Source organism: Copadichromis virginalis, linkage group LG7 (genome assembly GCF_057382275.1).
Source record: "Copadichromis virginalis isolate Kocher_CV1m ecotype Utaka linkage group LG7, C_Virginalis_male_GT1.1, whole genome shotgun sequence".
Classification (NCBI taxonomy): domain Eukaryota; kingdom Metazoa; phylum Chordata; class Actinopteri; order Cichliformes; family Cichlidae; genus Copadichromis; species Copadichromis virginalis.
In genome coordinates, this window is record NC_140624.1 from 30,296,783 (window position 1) to 30,315,440 (window position 18,658).

General features: G+C 40.3%; 1 protein-coding gene across 1 annotated transcript; it reads left to right on the forward strand.

Annotated features, from left to right (window-relative positions):
- Positions 1-3,913: 3,913 nt before the first annotated feature.
- LOC146705309 (scavenger receptor cysteine-rich type 1 protein M130-like) lies at positions 3,914-11,084 on the forward strand. Its single transcript, XM_085460994.1, has 8 exons — positions 3,914-4,005; positions 4,305-4,337; positions 4,456-4,740; positions 6,115-6,420; positions 7,592-7,879; positions 8,728-9,033; positions 9,111-9,392; positions 11,044-11,084. Exons 1-8 carry the CDS (start codon positions 3,963-3,965, stop codon positions 11,082-11,084), a joined length of 1,584 nt encoding a protein of 527 aa, XP_085317120.1. The 5' UTR covers positions 3,914-3,962.
- The last annotated feature ends 7,574 nt before the right edge of the window (positions 11,085-18,658 follow it).

Genomic DNA, 18,658 nt, shown 5'->3' on the forward strand with positions numbered 1-18,658 from the left:
GTTTATTCATAACACAGGCTCATATAACTTTTAAAAAGTTATGAATTTTGCATGGTGTATTGCATCTACATGTCCAATGTCTCGTTTCCTCACTGGATTTTGTGCAAAGTGGATCTCTATAAACACTTAATAAACACTTAGTAAACAAAATTAACTATAATTTTATTATTAATACTCACAAATATTGAATTGCTAAAAAAAAAAAAAGGTCATATTTTGTATTTAATGTTACTGATCCAAAGTGTGCACGCCAATAGGACACAGTTAAAATCCAACAGCCTAATATCAAAAAATACAGATATCAAAACCAGCAGTGGGGTCCACCAAGCTCCAGCGTGGCCCACAGGTGAGCTCTGCTGAATGTGAAGGCCACAACATGTCACCTGTCACACTCATCAAACTGTTAAATGAGTCAGTTGACCTGTGGAAGAAGAGCTCTCTCTCATTCAGGACGACTTTGCACTGAGCTGCTGTGACTCATTGCTTTAGGCAATAAGTCCATGAAATGTGAGCTGATGTTTCATCTGCTGATGCAGTAGTGAAGCAGTGCTGGGTGTGTGCGCTGGTACTCTCTGGTCCTGTTCCACCCTCCTGCTTCCTGATGGAGCAGCTGTGTGGAGTGACACAGCTGACTCCACTTAACAGTGAACACTCAGATCAAGAACACAATGATCAATAATTCAGGCCAAGAATTAAACTTCATTCTCTTAAAGCATCAGGCTGCTCATTTTCTCAGCTTTGTGTGGTTGAGAGATGTCATGATATCAGAATTTACTACAGCTGTTGTGGCAAAAAAATCACTTCAATGATATTTCTTCATTGAAAATCCATATTTAGGGTCCCCATTTCAGTCAAATTAATGAACTTTGAGTTTGTTTTGTCACTTTTTAGGTAAATTACTTATGATCAAAAGATAGGTTTGGGCAGAGAGAGAGTCTGTAACTATAATTGTGTCAGAGGATGCAAAAAGAACACATATCAGTATGATTCAATTCAATTCAATTTTATTTATATAGCGCCAAATCACAACAACAGTTGCCTCAAGGCGCTTTATATTGTACAGTAGATCGCACAATAATAGATACAGAGAAAGACCCAACAATCATATGACCCCCTATGAGCAAGAACTTTGGCGACAGTGGGAAGGAAAAACTCCCTTTTAACAGAAAGAAACCTCCGGCAGAACCAGGCTCAGGGAGGGGCGGCCATCTGCTGCGACCGGTTGGGGTGAGAGAAGGAAGACAGGATAAATGCTGTGGAAGAGAGACAGAGGTTAAGAACAGATATGATTCAATGCAGAGAGGTCTATTAACACATAGTGAGCGAGAAAGGTGACTGGAAAGGAAAAACTCAATGCATCATGGGAATCCCCGGCAGCCTACGTCTATTGCAGCATAACTAAGGGAGGATTCAGGGTCACCTGATCCAGCCCAAACTATACAGGGAGTGCAGAATTTTTAGGCAAATGAGTATTTTGTCCACATCATCCTCTTCATGCATGTTGTCTTACTCCAAGCTGTATAGGCTCGAAAGCCTACTACCAATTAAGCATATTAGATGATGTGCATCTCTGTAATGAGAAGGGGTGTGGTCTAATGACATCAACACCCTGTATCAGGTGTGCATAATTATTAGGCAACGTCCTTTCCTTTGGCAAAATGGGTCAAAAGAAGGACTTGACAGGCTCAGAAATAGTGAGATATCTTGCAGAGGGATGCAGCAGTCTCAAAATTGCAAAGCTTCTGAAGCGTGATCATCGAACAATCAAGCGTTTCATTCAAAATAGTCAACAGGGTCGCAAGAAGCGTGTGGAAAAACCAAGGCACAAAATAACTGCCCATGAACTGAGAAAAGTCAAGCGTGCAGCTGCCAAGATGCCACTTGCCACCAGTTTGGCCATATTTCAGAGCTGCAACATCACTGGAGTGCCCAAAAGCACAAGGTGTGCAATACTCAGAGACATGGCCAAGGTAAGAAAGGCTGAAAGACGAGCACCACTGAACAAGACACACAAGCTGAAACGTCAAGACTGGGCCAAGAAATATCTCAAGACTGGTTTTTCTAAGGTTTTATGGACTGATGAAATGAGAGTGAGTCTTGATGGGCCAGATGGATGGGCCCGTGGCTGGATTGGTAAAGGGCAGAGAGCTCCAGTCCGACTCAGACGCCAGCAAGGTGGAGGTGGAGTACTGGTTTGGGCTGGTATCATCAAAGATGAGCTTGTGGGGCCTTTTCGGGTTGAGGATGGAGTCAAGCTCAACTCCCAGTCCTACTGCCAGTTTCTGGAAGACACCTTCTTCAAGCAGTGGTACAGGAAGAAGTCTGCATCCTTCAAGAAAAACATGATTTTCATGCAGGACAATGCTCCATCACACGCGTCCAAGTACTCCACAGCGTGGCTGGCAAGAAAGGGTATAAAAGAAGAAAAACTAATGACATGGCCTCCTTGTTCACCTGATCTGAACCCCATTGAGAACCTGTGGTCCATCATCAAATGTGAGATTTACAAGGAGGGAAAACAGTACACCTCTCTGAACAGTGTCTGGGAGGCTGTGGTTGCTGCTGCACGCAATGTTGATGGTGAACAGATCAAAACACTGACAGAATCCATGGATGGCAGGCTTTTGAGTGTCCTTGCAAAGAAAGGTGGCTATATTGGTCGCTGATTTGTTTTTGTTTTGTTTTTGAATGTCAGAAATGTATATTTGTGAATGTGGAGATGTTATATTGGTTTCACTGGTAAAAATAAATAATTGAAATGGGTATATATTTGTTTTTTGTTAAGTTTCCTAATAATTATGCACAGTAATAGTCACCTGCACACACAGATATCCCCCTAAAATAGCTAAAACTAAAAACAAACTAAAAACTACTTCCAAAAACATTCAGCTTTGATATTAATGAGTTTTTTGGGTTCATTGAGAACATGGTTGTTGTTCAATAATAACATTATTCCTCAAAAATACAACTTGCCTAATAATTCTGCACTCCCTGTATGCTCTAGCAAAAAGGAAAGTTTTAAGCCTAATCTTAAAAGTAGAGATAGTGTCTGTCTCCTGAATCCAAACCAGAAGTTGGTTCCACAGAAGAGGGGCCTGAAAACTGAAGGCTCTCCCTCCCATTCTACTTTTAAATACTCTAGGAACAACAAGTAGGCCTGCAGAGCGAGAGTGAAGTGCTCTAATAGGGTGATATGGTACTACAAGGTCATTAACATAAGATGAGGCCTGATTATTTAAGACCTTGTATGTGAGGAGCAGGATTTTGAATTCAATTCTGGATTTAACAGGAAGCCAATGAAGGGAAGCCAATACAGGAGAAATCTGCTCTCTCTTTCTAGTCCCTGTCAGGACTCTTGCTGCAGCATTTTGCTTTAACTGAAGGCTTTTCAGTGAGTTTTTTGGACATCCTGATAATAAATATTATAGTAGTCCAGTCTGGAAGTAATAAATGCATGAACTAGTTTTTCAGCGTCACTAAGAGACAGGATATTTCTAACTTTAGAGATGTTGTGCACATGGAAAAAAGCAGTCCTACATATTTGTTTAGTATGTGCATTGAAGGACATGTCCTGGTCAAAAATGACTCCAAGGTTCCTCACAGCATTACTGGAGGCCAAGGTAATGCCATCCAGAGTAAGAATCTGGTTAGATACCATATTTCTAAGATTTTCAGGGCCGAGTACAATAACCTCAGTTTGATGTGTTATTAGCTTTAATAACACATCATTTTTAAGTGTCTGTGTTTATTAGTGGTATATCTAGTGTACAAAGGTGAACAGCAGCCAGCAGTTCACCTCATGAACTTTTCATGAGGTGAACTTTCATTCAGTCCTGACACACAGGAAAAACTGATCATGTGACACTAAACCAATTTTTTAAAAATCAGATCAGATCCCAGTGAAGCTCCGCCTCTCAGTGTGGTTAAACACTGAGTATCATCAGAGAGACGCCTGCCTGGACATGGATCCACTGCTGCTGCTGGTGGTGCTGCTGTGGAGCTCAGGTAGGACTGGCCTACACATCTGCATCACCCAAACGCACAGTTCATATCAAAGGAATTTGTATTCACTTCAGAGCCCCTTATTCAGCAGCATCACATGGGTTCATGTTCAGTAATATGTCAGATAAAGTGTGTTTATCAGAATGAAAAAATTGTAGCACACACTGCTGTCTCATGCTAAGCAGTCAACCTCATTCAGGAAAGGGAAGAGGCTTCCTGCTCGCACTGTATACAGCTGGAATGCAGTTTGCTCTGTCCACAGCTGAGTGTGACTGATATTTCTTGTCTAACTTTCTCCTCAGGAGTCCAGGCTGAAGAAAAACATGACTCAACAGGTAATCATCCTAAAAAGAAGTAAACAGCCACAGAAGCAAAATAAGCAGGGCAGTTTGACTTCATCCTTTTGAAAATTAAATTCACGTCTGTACTGATGATTTTCTGCCATCTATTCAGAGTTTGCCAGGCTGGTGAGAGGAGCCAGTCGCTGTGCAGGAACACTTGAGATAAAACATCTGGGAGAGTGGAGACCCATAGACATGTCTGACTGGACATTAAAAACATCAGCTATATTCTGCGAACATCTGGACTGTGGCTCTGCTGTTTCTGTAGAAGAGAGAAAAGAGTGTGCGGGCAGATCTGTGTGGATGATCAATTCTGACTGTGCTCAGTCTGGAGCTGCTCTGGGAGAGTGTGTAATATCAGGATCCTCCTCCTCTATAGTGGATTTCACTTGCTCAGGTGAGTCAATGATTGGTAGTAATGTACCTGATTTACACACACACACTAGATAGACTAGCAGCAGACTGCCCAGAAGCCATGAAGAACAGAGCTTCAGAGTTCCTCTGAGCTAACTACCAGCCAGCCCAGGAGAACTCCTCTTTTAGCTTAATGAAACTTGTTGGTTAGCTTCATAAAAAGACACCAAAGAACACCTGGACACAAATCTGAGACACAAATTCTGTCCAACCAGAGTTCATCAGTATCTCCACACACAGACAACCTCCTTCACTCTGGGCACTTCCTTAATGTAGTGATCCAGTTAGATTTTTTTTAGATTTAGATTAAGATTTTTGGGAGTTTGTTCTAAAATTATTTATTTTGAATTATTAATCTTTTCATAGAAATGCAAAAGATGGAAATTGTTGAAATTATTGCTGAGAAGGAAGGAACATAATAGAGACATCTGCAGGTCGTAATGATGTGGCGTCATTTTGAACATCTTCAAAAATCAGTGAGAGCTGCTCCAGTGTTAAATGTAAATGTCATCACATTCCCACCATCATAGCTACTGTATACTGCCCCCCCAAACCTAACCCTGTCTTCCTCAGTGACTTTGCTAATCTACTAACCCATCTTTCATCTCTCTCCCCAAATGTGATCTTGGTGGGAGATTTCAATATTCACATGGACAATAATGACCTTCTGCTCACCAGAGACCTTTCTTCCTGTTTGGAAGGCTCTGAATTTAAACAATTTATTGACTTTCCCACTCACTCTAAAGGCCACACCCTGGACTTGGTCTGCTGTTCTGGTCTTACTCCCTCGAATCTTTCTGCTACTGAAATCCCCATAAATGACCACTTCCTCCTTTCATTTAACCTCACTCTCTGTTGCTCTTCTACCAAGCCAACCCGTCTCATCTCGTTCCGCAACATCAAGAACATTGATATGGACATTCTCACTACCAGTTTGGACAATGTTCAGATTCCGGACTTCTATTCTACTCCTGATGATTTGTTGTTATCTTATAATAATTGTCTACGCACTGTCCTTGATTCAAATCTGCATATTGACTGTGAATCCACTGTTTGTTAATTTTATCATGTGCTTTTGTTTTATTGTTCTTATCTTGCCATTGTTTTACTATGTGTCTTCTTATTGTAAAGTGTCCTTGGGTGACTTGAAAGGCGCTCGTAAATAAAATTTATTATTATTATTATTATGCTAAAAAGTGTCCAGTGTGTGATGTTATAAAGATGTGTTCTGTTGTTAATGATGAAGTCATGTTGAGTTGTGCTGAGGTTGAATCAGTGAATAGTTGTTTGCTGCCATCTTTTTCTTGTGTGTCTGCTGTCTCTGATCTCTCTGTTTGATCTTCTCTGATGTCTCCAGACTCTGTCAGGCTGCTGAATGGTTCCAGTCTGTGTTCAGGCAGACTGGAGGTGAAGTCTAACCAGAGCTGGTCCTCAGTGTGTGAAGCTGACTTTGACCAGCAGGATGCAGAGGTGGTCTGTAGGGAGCTCGGCTGTGGGCCTCCTTCAGTCCTCCAGGGGGCGCTCTATGGAGAAGTGGAGGCTCCAGTGTGGAGCAAAGAGTTCCAGTGTGGAGGCCATGAGTCTGCTCTCCTGGACTGTAGAAGCTCAGGCTCAGCTAGAAACAGCTGCTCAGCTGGCAAAGCTGTTGGACTCACCTGCTCAGGTAGAAGAGGAGCTGCAGCTTTGATGTGGTTCAAACTCACTTTATTCTTTTACTGATGACTCTCTGCTTTCTGTTAGAGCCTGATCGTATCAGGTTGGTGGGAGGAGACAGTCACTGTGCAGGTATACTGGAATTGAAATATTTGGGGGACTGGAAACCAGTTTTTATCCGTCATTGGAACCTGAAGGCAGCAGCTGTTGTTTGTGAACATCTGGGCTGTGGTTCTGCTGTTTCTGCCCAATCTGAAGACTCTACAGAAAAAAATGTGTGGTTAATCAGACCTGACTGTGTCAAACCTGGATCCGCTTTGTGGGAATGTGCAAAATCAGGTTATTCATCCAATGTCCTGAAAGTAACCTGCTCAGGTAAGAACAACAGTGACACATTCTCTGAGCTGATCATTGTTGTATTGAACATTCAATTAGAAGTAAGAGTAATTATACAAACATAACTTTAATTTTTAAGCCAATAGGAAACTTGAGTAAAAATATCAAGGCATGAGTTTAATTTATCTCCTTTGAATGTAACTAACAATTTATCAACCACATAGGATTCCCAATGTTAAAGAGCTGATATTAACAACTGGTTCTACTAATACTAATACTGATGATAGTAATAATAGTGACAATACCCCTCTATGGATTGCCACATTACCATTGTTGAATGGTAGGGGTGTCCCAGTGATATATTCCTGGGCTTTTGATAGAGTCTCCAAAGACAGATTGGTCCTGATTGAGGTGTCAGATAAAGAGTGATTCACAAAAGCCCTGTGGAGAACTGGATCAGGTCAAGGGACAGGTCTACTTTTATATTAAATTCACTTGTTGGCCTGTGTAAAGCACTCTCTGGTCTGTTTTTTCACATGTTCATGTCTCTGAAAGCAGACTGATAAAATGACTCATGGTGAATTTGATAATATGTGAGCTGATAGCAAATTCCTCAAAAACCGGTCTGAGATTTTGTTCTGTCCTCTGCTGAGCTCCAATCAATGTTTTGCCTTAAATATGTGGGTTTTTTCTTCTTTGGTTTCCTACTCAGGACTCCAGGCTGAAGAAAAACACAATGCTACAGGTAAAAGGATGAAATCAGAGAGAATAAAGAATGAAAGTTCAATTAATCTGTTCAGAAGTAAATTCACTTCTTTACTGATGACTCTCTGCTTTCTGTTCAGAGCCGGATGATGTCAGGTTGGTGGGAGGAGCTAATCTCTGTGCAGGTACGGTGGAGGTGAAACACCTCGGAGAGTGGAGACCAGTGGAAGAATCTGACTGGACACTGAAGGCAGCAGCTGTTGTGTGTGAACATCTGGATTGTGGCTCTGCTGTTTCAGTAGAACAGAGACAGAAGTCACTGACATTGGTGTGGCAGCTCAAACCTGATTGTGTTCAGTCTGGATCTGCTCTTAGGGATTGTGTCTCTTCAAGTTTGTCTTTTTTTGTCCTAGATCTCACCTGTTCAGGTAAGCCAATCAGGCAAAAATATTTATGACATCATGTATGGCACAGTAACAGCTTGCACACAGCAGCTAAAGTGAGTTGTACCCTTGTCTCCAGACTATGCTTCCATTTACAGAAGGTATGTCAGTGAGATTTGCGATATCCTCAAAGTATTCCTAAGTGCCAACTCCTCACTCTTTAGATTGTATACAGAAAAGTGGCATGCTCTCCTTAGATGGACCCAACTCTCCAGGATCTTTTTCAGCCTGACCAAAATTTTTGTTCCTTTAACCACACCTAGGTTTTTGATTCTTTAGTCACTAAATCTACCCTTAGCTTGCCCCAGTGATTCTCCCAGCTCCCCTTGGGCACCAAAGCTAACCAATCAATAGGACTCCTTCTTCCGTTCACTTTACATCTGATTATCACAGTCTTTTCAGGAGTGACTGCTGCATCTGTCACTGAAGACCTTACAACCATAGATAATCTGCCTCAGCAATGGAAGTGAATTGGCCTACTTTTCCATCCTGTCTCTCTAAAATCATTAGAACATTTTTTTAAATAGAAGATTTTTATATAGGTTGTATGTGTAGAGCAATAATTGTTGAGTATCAGAAGAGCACAACAAAGAACTGCAGCTGTTTTGCCATCATTTGTAAAACATCAGAAATCAGTGAGAGCCTGTCCACTGTATAAAATGTAAATGTGATACTAACATGTCTCCTGTTAGAAAGATGAGTTCTGTTGTTAATGATGAAGTCATGTTACAGTTGTGCTGAGTTTGAATCAGTGAATAGTTGTTTGCTGCCATCTTTTTCTTGTGTGTCTGCTGTCTCTGATCTCTCTGTTTGATCTTCTCTGATGTCTCCAGACTCTGTCAGGCTGCTGAATGGTTCCAGTCTGTGTTCAGGCAGACTGGAGGTGAAGTCTGACCAGAGCTGGTCCTCAGTGTGTGAAGCTGACTTTGACCAGCAGGATGCAGAGGTGGTCTGTAGGGAGCTCGGCTGTGGGCCTCCTTCGGTCCTCCAGGGGGCGCTCTATGGAGAAGTGGAGGCTCCAGTGTGGAGCAAAGAGTTCCAGTGTGGAGGCCATGAGTCTGCTCTCCTGGACTGTAGAAGCTCAGGCTCAGCTAGAAACAGCTGCTCACCTGGCAAAGCTGTTGGACTCACCTGCTCAGGTAGAAGAGGAGCTGCAGCTTTTTGTGGTTCAAACTCACTTTATTCTTTTACTGATGACTCTCTGCTTTCTGTTCAGAGCCTGTCAGGTTGATGGGAGGAGTCAGTCCCTGTGCAGGTATACTGGAAGTGAAACTGGGAGATTGGAAACCAGTCTTTGTCCCCAACTGGAGCCTGAAGGAGGCAGCTGTTATCTGTGAACATCTGGGCTGTGGTTCTGCTGTTTCTTTGAGAATGATAACAAAGTCCTTAGCCAGACTTCCAACAAGGATCAAACCTGAGTGTGTCCAGTCTTTCTGTGCTGTAAGGGAGTGTGTAACATCAGTTTATTCTCTCAACATCCTCGATTTCACCTGCTCAGGTAGGTCATCTATAACATCCAGTGTTCCCTCTGTCACACTGACAGTTAGTGGTTATTTTTGGTAAAACCCTTGATAGACTTTACCTGGCAGGACACACCTGGGAAAGCTGTGTACTCACTGTTTTTAACCCATTATTTGAATACAGGATGGATGTGACCTCACCTCAGAGCAGACACTCCACAAAGGTTAAAGATGAGTTTATTGCATCAAAACGACCCAGAATGCTTCATGGTAAACTTGAGTAATTTTTACAGGGATTATGTTCAGTCCCTTACACAGGATTACTTTGCAAGGATTTACAGATAAGTCGTTAATCCATATATTCTTTCATCTAATTTCGATTTGGGGTAAAAACCTGAAGATAAATTCAGTCGTGCTCCTAAGGCTGAAGAGAAAACTTTCCATACCTGTGATGTAAATTGATGGCCACATTCAAAGACTATATTCATTAGGATGCCATGAATGATACCAAGAAAAACATGTCACCCCCCCTACCTGGGTGATATGTAAATCTTGTCACATGCCACAGTGTATCAGAGAAGTAAATGGACATGTTCTGTTTATTTTCTCTATGTTCATGTTTCCTGATTTATTGTGTTAGTCATCTGTCTCCATGCATTGCGTTTAGTTCTACTTCTTGTGTGTTATTAGTCAGATTTGGTTGTAGCTGTGTTCTGACCTGACTCTTATCATCATCATCACTCCTGTGTATTTAAGTCCTTAGTTTTCTCCTTTTCTGTCTTGTCATCATCGATTTGTGTGTTTCTGGTTCAGTTCAGTCATTCAGTCAGTCTCTATCCTGTTCTGTTCATCCTGTCTCCACAATAAAGACCATCCTTCACCAGCTTGCGAGTGAAGGTCCTCTCTTCCTTCTCTCCACACACCACGATTTGACACTTTGTGGTGATGCCACTTCCCGTCTTCAAGGAAAGCTGGGATCTGGAGTTCTCACCTACTCTTCTTTTCTGCAGGCAGTTGTCTGTCTTGATAGGCAGAGAAACCAATGTTTCAAATGTTTCTGTGTCATCACTTGATGCTACCTCATTCTTCACTTGATCATCTAAACTGTGCAAAACAAACCTCATGATGTGTCTTCAGCACAATCATCAGTGCTCCACTGGCCTTGTCTCAAACTTAGCAACCTATCAGAAGTGTCATCGGGGATAAGGGAATGATCAAACACTAGGGGACGATTCTTCCTCAAAGTTAGAATAATTACACTCCTTATTCAGTAATTGGGTTTGGTGACCGGATGACAATGTAGTAGAAACCTTTGACTCTTCCCTAACTCACCAGAGTGGGCTTCCAGATGTGGAAGGTTGAACTAGGTATACGGGTGGTGAATCAGATGCCAAAGCTGGAGGGCAGGGAGACGCTGTCTGAAGTGGACAGATTGTTCTGATGAGTTTGAGATTTTCAAAAGACTCATAATTTTCTTACTTTCCATATGAATTTCATAAGGATGTCAATCAATTAAAGTAAGAATAAAGTGTTTGGGTGTTAAATATATAACTGTAACTCTAACTTAAACACAAGTTGGGTTCTGTTCTAATAGTTGTTTTGCTGAGTATTTTTGAGTCTTCGTTTGACAATGAAGCCCTCAGTATGTGATGAAGTCAGTCTGATCTATGCACTATCACGTCTCCTCAGGCCAGCAGGAGGCAGAGCTCGAGCAGACGGGAAAACACTGAGCTGGTTTACTCCATTCTCAGTGTTTGTGTACATGAAGGAGAGATGGCTGAAGTGAAAGGAACTAAAGGAGCAGAAGAGGACCTCATCTTACATCCACATGAATTTCCCATCATAGACAGCTTAAGATCAGCTCAGTCAAACTCAGTTTTCTACCAAAGACACAAATCTGTAAACATACCTGACTAACACATTCATTACAAATGAGACCATTAGTATGTGAATCAAAGAATTGTCACTGAAAAATATATATACAAAAGTTTCATGTATAAGTTGATTTTGTAAGTTGAGCTAAAAATAATGCACAGCTGAAGTAACCGTGGAACGTGGATCATTTATACAGCCATGACTGTCATCATGTTTATAAGTGCTTTGGCTGATTTTAGTAGCTTACAAACACAAAGGAAGCATTAACTTCTATAACAGCTTTACGTTTAACTTTTACAGTTTTAAGTGTGATTTTCATGAATGAAGCTCAGCCAAGCCATCACAGGCCAAGACTGCTTATTTTTCCATAGTTTTTTGAGTACAACATGAACCAGACTTCACAAATAATTAGAAATAAACATACAAGGCAAAATATCCATCCTTCATTTTTTTCCACATATCCACTCTTGAGTTGTTCATGAGGCCAATGTCACTCAGTGTGTACAGAACCAACGAGATAGGTCCAAAGACCGAACCTCGGGGGAACCGCAGGAGAGGATCCAAAATTAGCAGCAAAAAAGGAAAAACTGCTGTGAATGAGAAGAGAACCACTCCTAAGATGATCCAAAGAGGCCAACATGATTTTTCAGTCAGGATACCGTCATCAACTGTGTCAAAGGCAGCAAGACACGGCAGTACAGAATACTCACCTGGATCTGCATCAAGGTTCTTACAGGTTCTAAAGAACATCACTTATAACCATCATTTCACTAAGCTTATACTTCAGAGGTGTTCAGTTATAATTTAAGGAGAAAATTTCCTCGGACAAATGTCCAGAATATTATAATTCAGTCAATATATTTTAAAATAGCCTGACTGCTGTGTGTTGATAAAAAGCATAGAAGAAGATGCCAGTGGGTGAATTATGTCCTTTCAGAAAGACAGCTACTGTGATGAAATCTACTCTCCACAGACAAAACTAGACTAAAGCTCTCGCTTTATAAACCCTTTGTGTTAACCGTGGAAGTGACACAGTAAAATTATTATATGTAGAAAGGATACTGACTGATTTTATTTTGAGGTTTATCTTGAAATATTTTGTTATTTCACCTACATCAGAGATATCAAACTCATTTCACATCGTGGGGTCCATACAGGGCACTTCGATCATTTAATAATATATTTAAATATATAAGCAGCTCAATTTTCTGACACGATAAAGAAACACTTCTATACTAAATGAGAGACATATTTCAGCGTCTGACTCTGCATCCTGCAGCACCGAGCTGACACTGTCTGCAAACCTGTGGAAATATAAAGACTCACTCACTGCTGTTCAACACTTAAACATCAAATCAATTTTCGCCTTCATCCTTTTTCTTTATATTCCCATTTCATTTTACAGAGTTTCACCAGAAGAATTTTAACAGTGTGACCACTATAAAAAAAAAAACCCTACTCATAGGAAAACAAAGGGAGTTGGTGTGGGTGGTGTTCCTGGATTGTAGGACAGAAGTTAACAATGTTATCTCAAAGTTCCTCAGAACAAATTCTCAGGAAAATAACTGTTCAAATAACAACTTATAACCATTAGCATGTGATCAGTTTTAAATCTCCTGTGTGATGAAAGCCTCAGCTTCATGGGAACAAATATTATCATTTTATTCGATGTTATTCTGACCTGTAGTTAGACACTGCATCTTGTAATGCTAATAGTATTCAAACAAAACTCAGATTTGTCTGAGGTTAAAACATTTATTGAATTTAAATGTAATTTTCTTACAATATCTTTCTCTAATAATCTGACAAAAACAGCATCTGGTCTCCACTCCACATGTTTCTTACACACTGCATGTTGTTCAGGGTCCTGCTGAGACAGCAGGTAGTACTACTTCCTTTACACGTTACTGTCATCATCTGAACTCGCTCATTTCAGGCTGTGGAAGCTGCCAGGACACACTGCTTCTTAATGTTTCACTGTGAGACACTAAGGAAGCTCTTTGGTTTGTTCTATGTAGCAGTGCCTTATATCAAAGATAAAAACATAAAAAAAAAAACTATGTTCACAGAAATAACATACAGGGTAATTCACACACACACACACACACACACACACACACACACACACACACACACACACACAGCATGGTCAGATTAAGTTGTTTTTACAGACAATAGCAATGAGCCAGAACCACACAACAAAAAAGTAATGAATAAAAGACATTTCCACAACAAGTTGTTTGTCTTTGAAAGTTCTCAGTCATCCAGGTCATCATAGTCTAAGTAGCTTGGAAAGAAAAGCGTCTGGACTTAGGTTGTTTGAAGACAGAAGAGCTACCTCGTCAGGCCAGGACTCTGCAGTATATTTACACCTACAGGCCAGTGGACAGTCTTTCAATGATGAGGATGTACACATCTTGGACAGGGAGGAACGCTGGTTTAAGCGCGAAGTCAAGGAGGCCATTTACGTGAAAAGGGAAAGACCATCTCTGAATCAAGGAGGGGGCCTAAGGGTACATCTTTCACTATCTTACAATGCTGTGATTGCAGCCATTCCCCAACTCTCTGTGAATGTTACTCGTGGCCATTGATCAGAGGTTGTTTATCATTGGTCATGAGAATTTGCATAATTAAGATTAAGGAACTGACCTCCCAGCCCATTGTTCCGTCACTGGGCTGGTTTCAGTCATTATGTACTGTTTATAAGATTGGGGAAACCTGCAGTCAGGTGAGACTGAAGAAGTCACTTTGATGAGTGACGAAACGTTTCTCCCTCAAAATGCTACGTCCAGATGAACAGAATCAACTTTTGGAGAGTTGCTTGAAGACGTTTCACCTCGCATCTGAGAAGCTTCTTCAGTTCTAGGGTTAAATGGTGGAGAGTCACAGATTTAAGCCCTATGGGAGTGTACCCAAGACAGACATGGACCCCCTAATGATCCTCTACCTAATCATATGAGCCAGCGTGTGAAAACGAGTGTAGGTCACAACCAGCCAAGGTTTTGGGTGAGCTCATTGTGAAACCCAACCCCACCCTATCATGTGATTTCCTGAGGTCAGATGGCCCATGATGTGAGTGGGTGTTACAGTTTTTTACAGACGCTAGGACACATTTCTCAATACTTAGGTCACTTTTGCAAAACTCCTCACACAGTGAGCACAACAGAAGTCTATGTGGGCTAAACTGAGGACCAGTTATCATTGTTTTGGCACAAAATGCATTCAATGACTACATCTCTCAAATTTCATGAATTATTTTCTCACTCAGACACAACAACTGCCAAAAATCTTTGTACGTACAGGACATTTTGCATGTGCTTACATACTGTTTTCAAAACTGTTAAACTTGTGGCCAAAACAATAACACAATGCAAAACTTAAAAAGACAGCAAAATTCAACAGCAATATTTTAGTGAAACATATTTTAAACTAAAAATGCAGTTTAATCAGCCACAGCTTATTCTCATTGTAGATGAACATCTACACAGGTGTTACTCCTTCAATTTTTCAACTCCTTCAATTCTGGCATGCCAGAAGATTCTTTCCTAGGTGTATTGCCCAAGATGACATAAGATGTGATGTGGATGAGAACCTGTGGCCAAATGGAGAAGACCGAGTAGATTAGCATTACTATTGTATGTGTATCAGTGGATGGTGTGTATACAAATTCTTGTATTTTGGGATTACAAAATGTAATCAAATGGAAAAGTCCCTTTTTTTAAACTTGTTTTATCAGTTTTAATCTTTTAACTTTATGCATCAAGCAAAAATTTAATTATATGCAACATTCTCTGACTGGAAGAAATTAGTTTAACATTTAAACCTATTTTCTACACATTCCAGCACATGAAATAAAATATTTTTTGTGTTTACACTCACTCTTTCAAATAGATGCAAGTAAAACACAGCAGAAAATAAATAAAGTCAAAGACTAGTGGTCCTGTTGCTCTATTTTCACCTGTAAAGCAGGAGGCGGAGGTTTACCCTGGTGCAGGTGTGCCGCAGCGGTCAGTTGAAGAATCCGCGAGTTTCTCTGTGAGTTTCCCATTACGTCGTTGCACACTCGGTGCTTGCTTGGAAGTTTAGGGTTTTTTTCGCTGTAAAAAGAAGTTTTCTTCCCACGCACAATGGACACTAATGTTTTTGTCACTTTTTATGGAATCAAACTCAAAGTAAGGTCAGTACGTCCACGCTTTAAACGCTGCACGCTCATACTCTCTCCCACACTTCATATATGATCCATTGTTGATCTGCACACAGCTTTTGTCATGAACGTCGCACTTGCTTACGTCACTGTCATGAGACATTCTCGCAAAAAAATCACGGTTTTAGTAACGCAGTAACGCAGCGTTCCTACGGGAAAGTAACGGTAATCTAATTACCGATTTTGAAATAGTAATCCCTTACTTTACTCGTTACTTGAAAAAAGTAATCAGATTACAGTAACGCGTAACGCGTTACTGTCCATCTCTGCTCTCCACTTGCTGTCCATCTGAGAGCAAGGTGAAATTTGCTATTGGATTAATGTATTATTTAATTATCCACACTTAAAAACTCTCACCAACGTTATATCATTAGTAATAAATTTAAAAAATCTATACTGTATATACTATGGCCACAAGTTTGCATCATGGTGCTGATCCAGAATCCTTCCTTTATTATATATTATAGTGCTATAATTATAAAATAATGATAATACAAAAATAAAGTAATAAATATAAAATGGGGCTAGGGATACGTATTTATGATTATTCAATTTGTTTGACTATCCATTCTGTGCAGGCAGAACGCTAATTAAATGTTTAACCCTTTAAAACCGGTCAGAGCGGCATGCTCCGTTTTGCGCAACTACTTTTAAATCCCTGTAGAACTGCAACCACGTAAGCTAGTGCAATAATTTTTTTTGCATATGAAACCGGAGGAGTTGTACTTACATCTTATGCCATCAGCTTGTCCTAGGTCACGGTTTCCTTCCACATATAGCTTTGCAAAAACTGCATAAAAAGCACTTGCACTGTAATATTTGTTTTCGTTTTTCCTGCAGTATATAAAAATTGGTGTATTTCAAAAACAAAACTATGAAGACACTCAAAATAAATTTCCTGTGGTGGGAAACTATTTTGTGCAACTTTTTTGTATTTACAGTTTTGAGGGATAAGCCTCTTAAATTTCTCTAACTAGAAATATATGTTAAAAAAACAAAAACGATTTAAAAAAAATTTTGTAGTTTATTGCACTTTTTGCAATTTATGTAATTACTATGCCCTTAATGCACGCATATTATGAAAATTTGGGCTATAACAGTTGTATTGATGTATAGCAACTTGAAATGCTCCCAAAAATGGCACTACAGCATGTAAAAATATAATATAAGCTCTGGCGGACTTGGGGTAGGTCTTAAAGGGTTAAACTAGAGATAATTTTACTTCTGTAAAGTCTGCATTTTGTCATATTTGATACATAAATATAATACAATCTGTCTTTTGATGTATTTTCTTTATAATGTGTGTGTTTTTTATAATCATCCATAATTATGTTGATATGCATATCAGATATTTTTCAGTGAAATATTAGTCCTCCAGAAGGGGGTGCTGCTCTTGTGGCGACCTGCAGCAGGTGTTTACTGGCGTTTTCTTTTTGTTTTTAACTTTGTTTTAATTCTGTTCCTAACTGTGGTTTTAACTTTTTATGAGGTTTTTGCCGAGATGGAGATCTTCTACACCTTATTTTTATTGTTGTTGGCGATATTCACCTGGAGTCAGTCACTCTTTTTTTTTTTCTTTTTTTCCCAAACTTTATTTGAAATTATAAAGCAAACAGTCAGTCATTCCAGTTCAGTTTGTACAGTAGACATACAAGGCAAATAAGAGTAACAATATACAGTACAATGAAATAAGAAGGATAAATAAATAAAGGGGAAAAAAGGGGGGATTGTGACAGACTTCATAACAACTTTGTACTTGAAAGTGGTGACAGCTCATATGTGTCTATTTTGTGTGCGTGTGCGGGCCAGACGTGGTCTGCGTGAGTGAGTCTGATTGTCATTTTGTATGCAGTCGCTTTTAAGCTGATGAGCAAGCTACACATGTTCAGAGCAGGAGCTGGTTGACCTTATCAGAGGGGAGGGAAACAGAGCTATGACATCTCAAGCATGCAGCTATCCATGAGTTTAGTTTCTTCCTGGCACCCCATATGGGCAACAGCTTTTCTGCATCCTGATTCATGTGTGTGAGACTTTTGTAACATCAGCATCATGTTTTTGTTTTGTCGAAAAGCAGGTGATTGTGTCTGACGTCATGGTGTGTGTGAGTTACAGAGAGGTGTGAAAGTATGTGAGTGAAGTGGTCTCGAACTGGGGAAGACATGATTCTGCAGGTCACCTGCCCAGTGGACACAAAAAAGAAAAAAATAGTTGTGTGGACGAAATATGAATGATAACATGGCAAGTGTTTGGTGTTTCTCAGCCTGAAACAACTGTAATGCCACTTTCTGTTTTTAAGAAAGGAGAGTTCCAAAAAAAAACCAGAGAGAGAGAGATGTGTGTTGTTTAAGCAGTGAGGAGAACAATGAAAATGTCTTAGTTTGTCACTTTCAGGTGAAAAGCAGACCTGGATCAATTTTCCACATGCAGCAGTTGGAAGAAAGTTATAGGTTTCACATCATTAGGAAACACTGAGGCAGAGCTTTTGGCTGAGTGGTGTTTACAGCTTAACTCCCATGTGTTCCTCACCCTGAAAAAACAAGCTCCATGGAAGCTAACCTCTGCCTGAAGACAAGGAGTGCAGTTCCAGAAGCACAGCACATCTACAATTCATAGCAGCCCAAGAGACAACAACAGAGTCCTGAGAGAGGTCCAGCAGCAGTGTGTACAAATGGCATCAGAGAGTAAGAAAACCCCATCATCATGGATGGATGGAGATGCGTTTCCAGCAAGCTGCAACTTCACTGTGTGTGAAGATGACTTTTGAGGAGACTGTCTGAGTGACATTTGCCACTTTTGGAGCGGAATGGCAAGATGAGACAGTGAGGATGACACAGGACAAAGCTGAAGAGAACTGTTTGCCATTGGACTGCAAAGAGTGAGAGGAGCAGGTGAGAACACAGAGGAAGGCTGTCGTTTAGTGTGGGAAATCAAAATTTGGGTTAGCAATCCTGGGAAAAAAGGAAACTGATTTAAGTGGAAAAATTGTGAAGGAGTTTGGACCACAAAATGAGAAAGGTATATAAATCACACACAAGCAGAAAATGCATTAACCATACTAACCCTACATGCATATACACATACAATGACACTCATGAAGACCAGACAGCATCTTAAGCATGAGATTCTGTTTGTCATCTTGTCCAAGTCACTCAGTAAGATGGAAGTGATACGTAGACTAGTGGATTAAATATTATAGGAGGACAGATGATTGCATCATAGGGAGAA

Coding starts and splice junctions, on each gene's coding strand:
- LOC146705309 (XM_085460994.1), top strand. CDS start 3,963: ATGGATCCACTGCTGCTGCTGGTGGTGCTGCTGTGGAGCTCAG. Junction 4,741..6,114: donor AGTGGATTTCACTTGCTCAG/GTGAGTCAATGA, acceptor TGATGTCTCCAG/ACTCTGTCAGGCTGCTGAAT. Junction 7,880..8,727: donor CCTAGATCTCACCTGTTCAG/GTAAGCCAATCA, acceptor TGATGTCTCCAG/ACTCTGTCAGGCTGCTGAAT.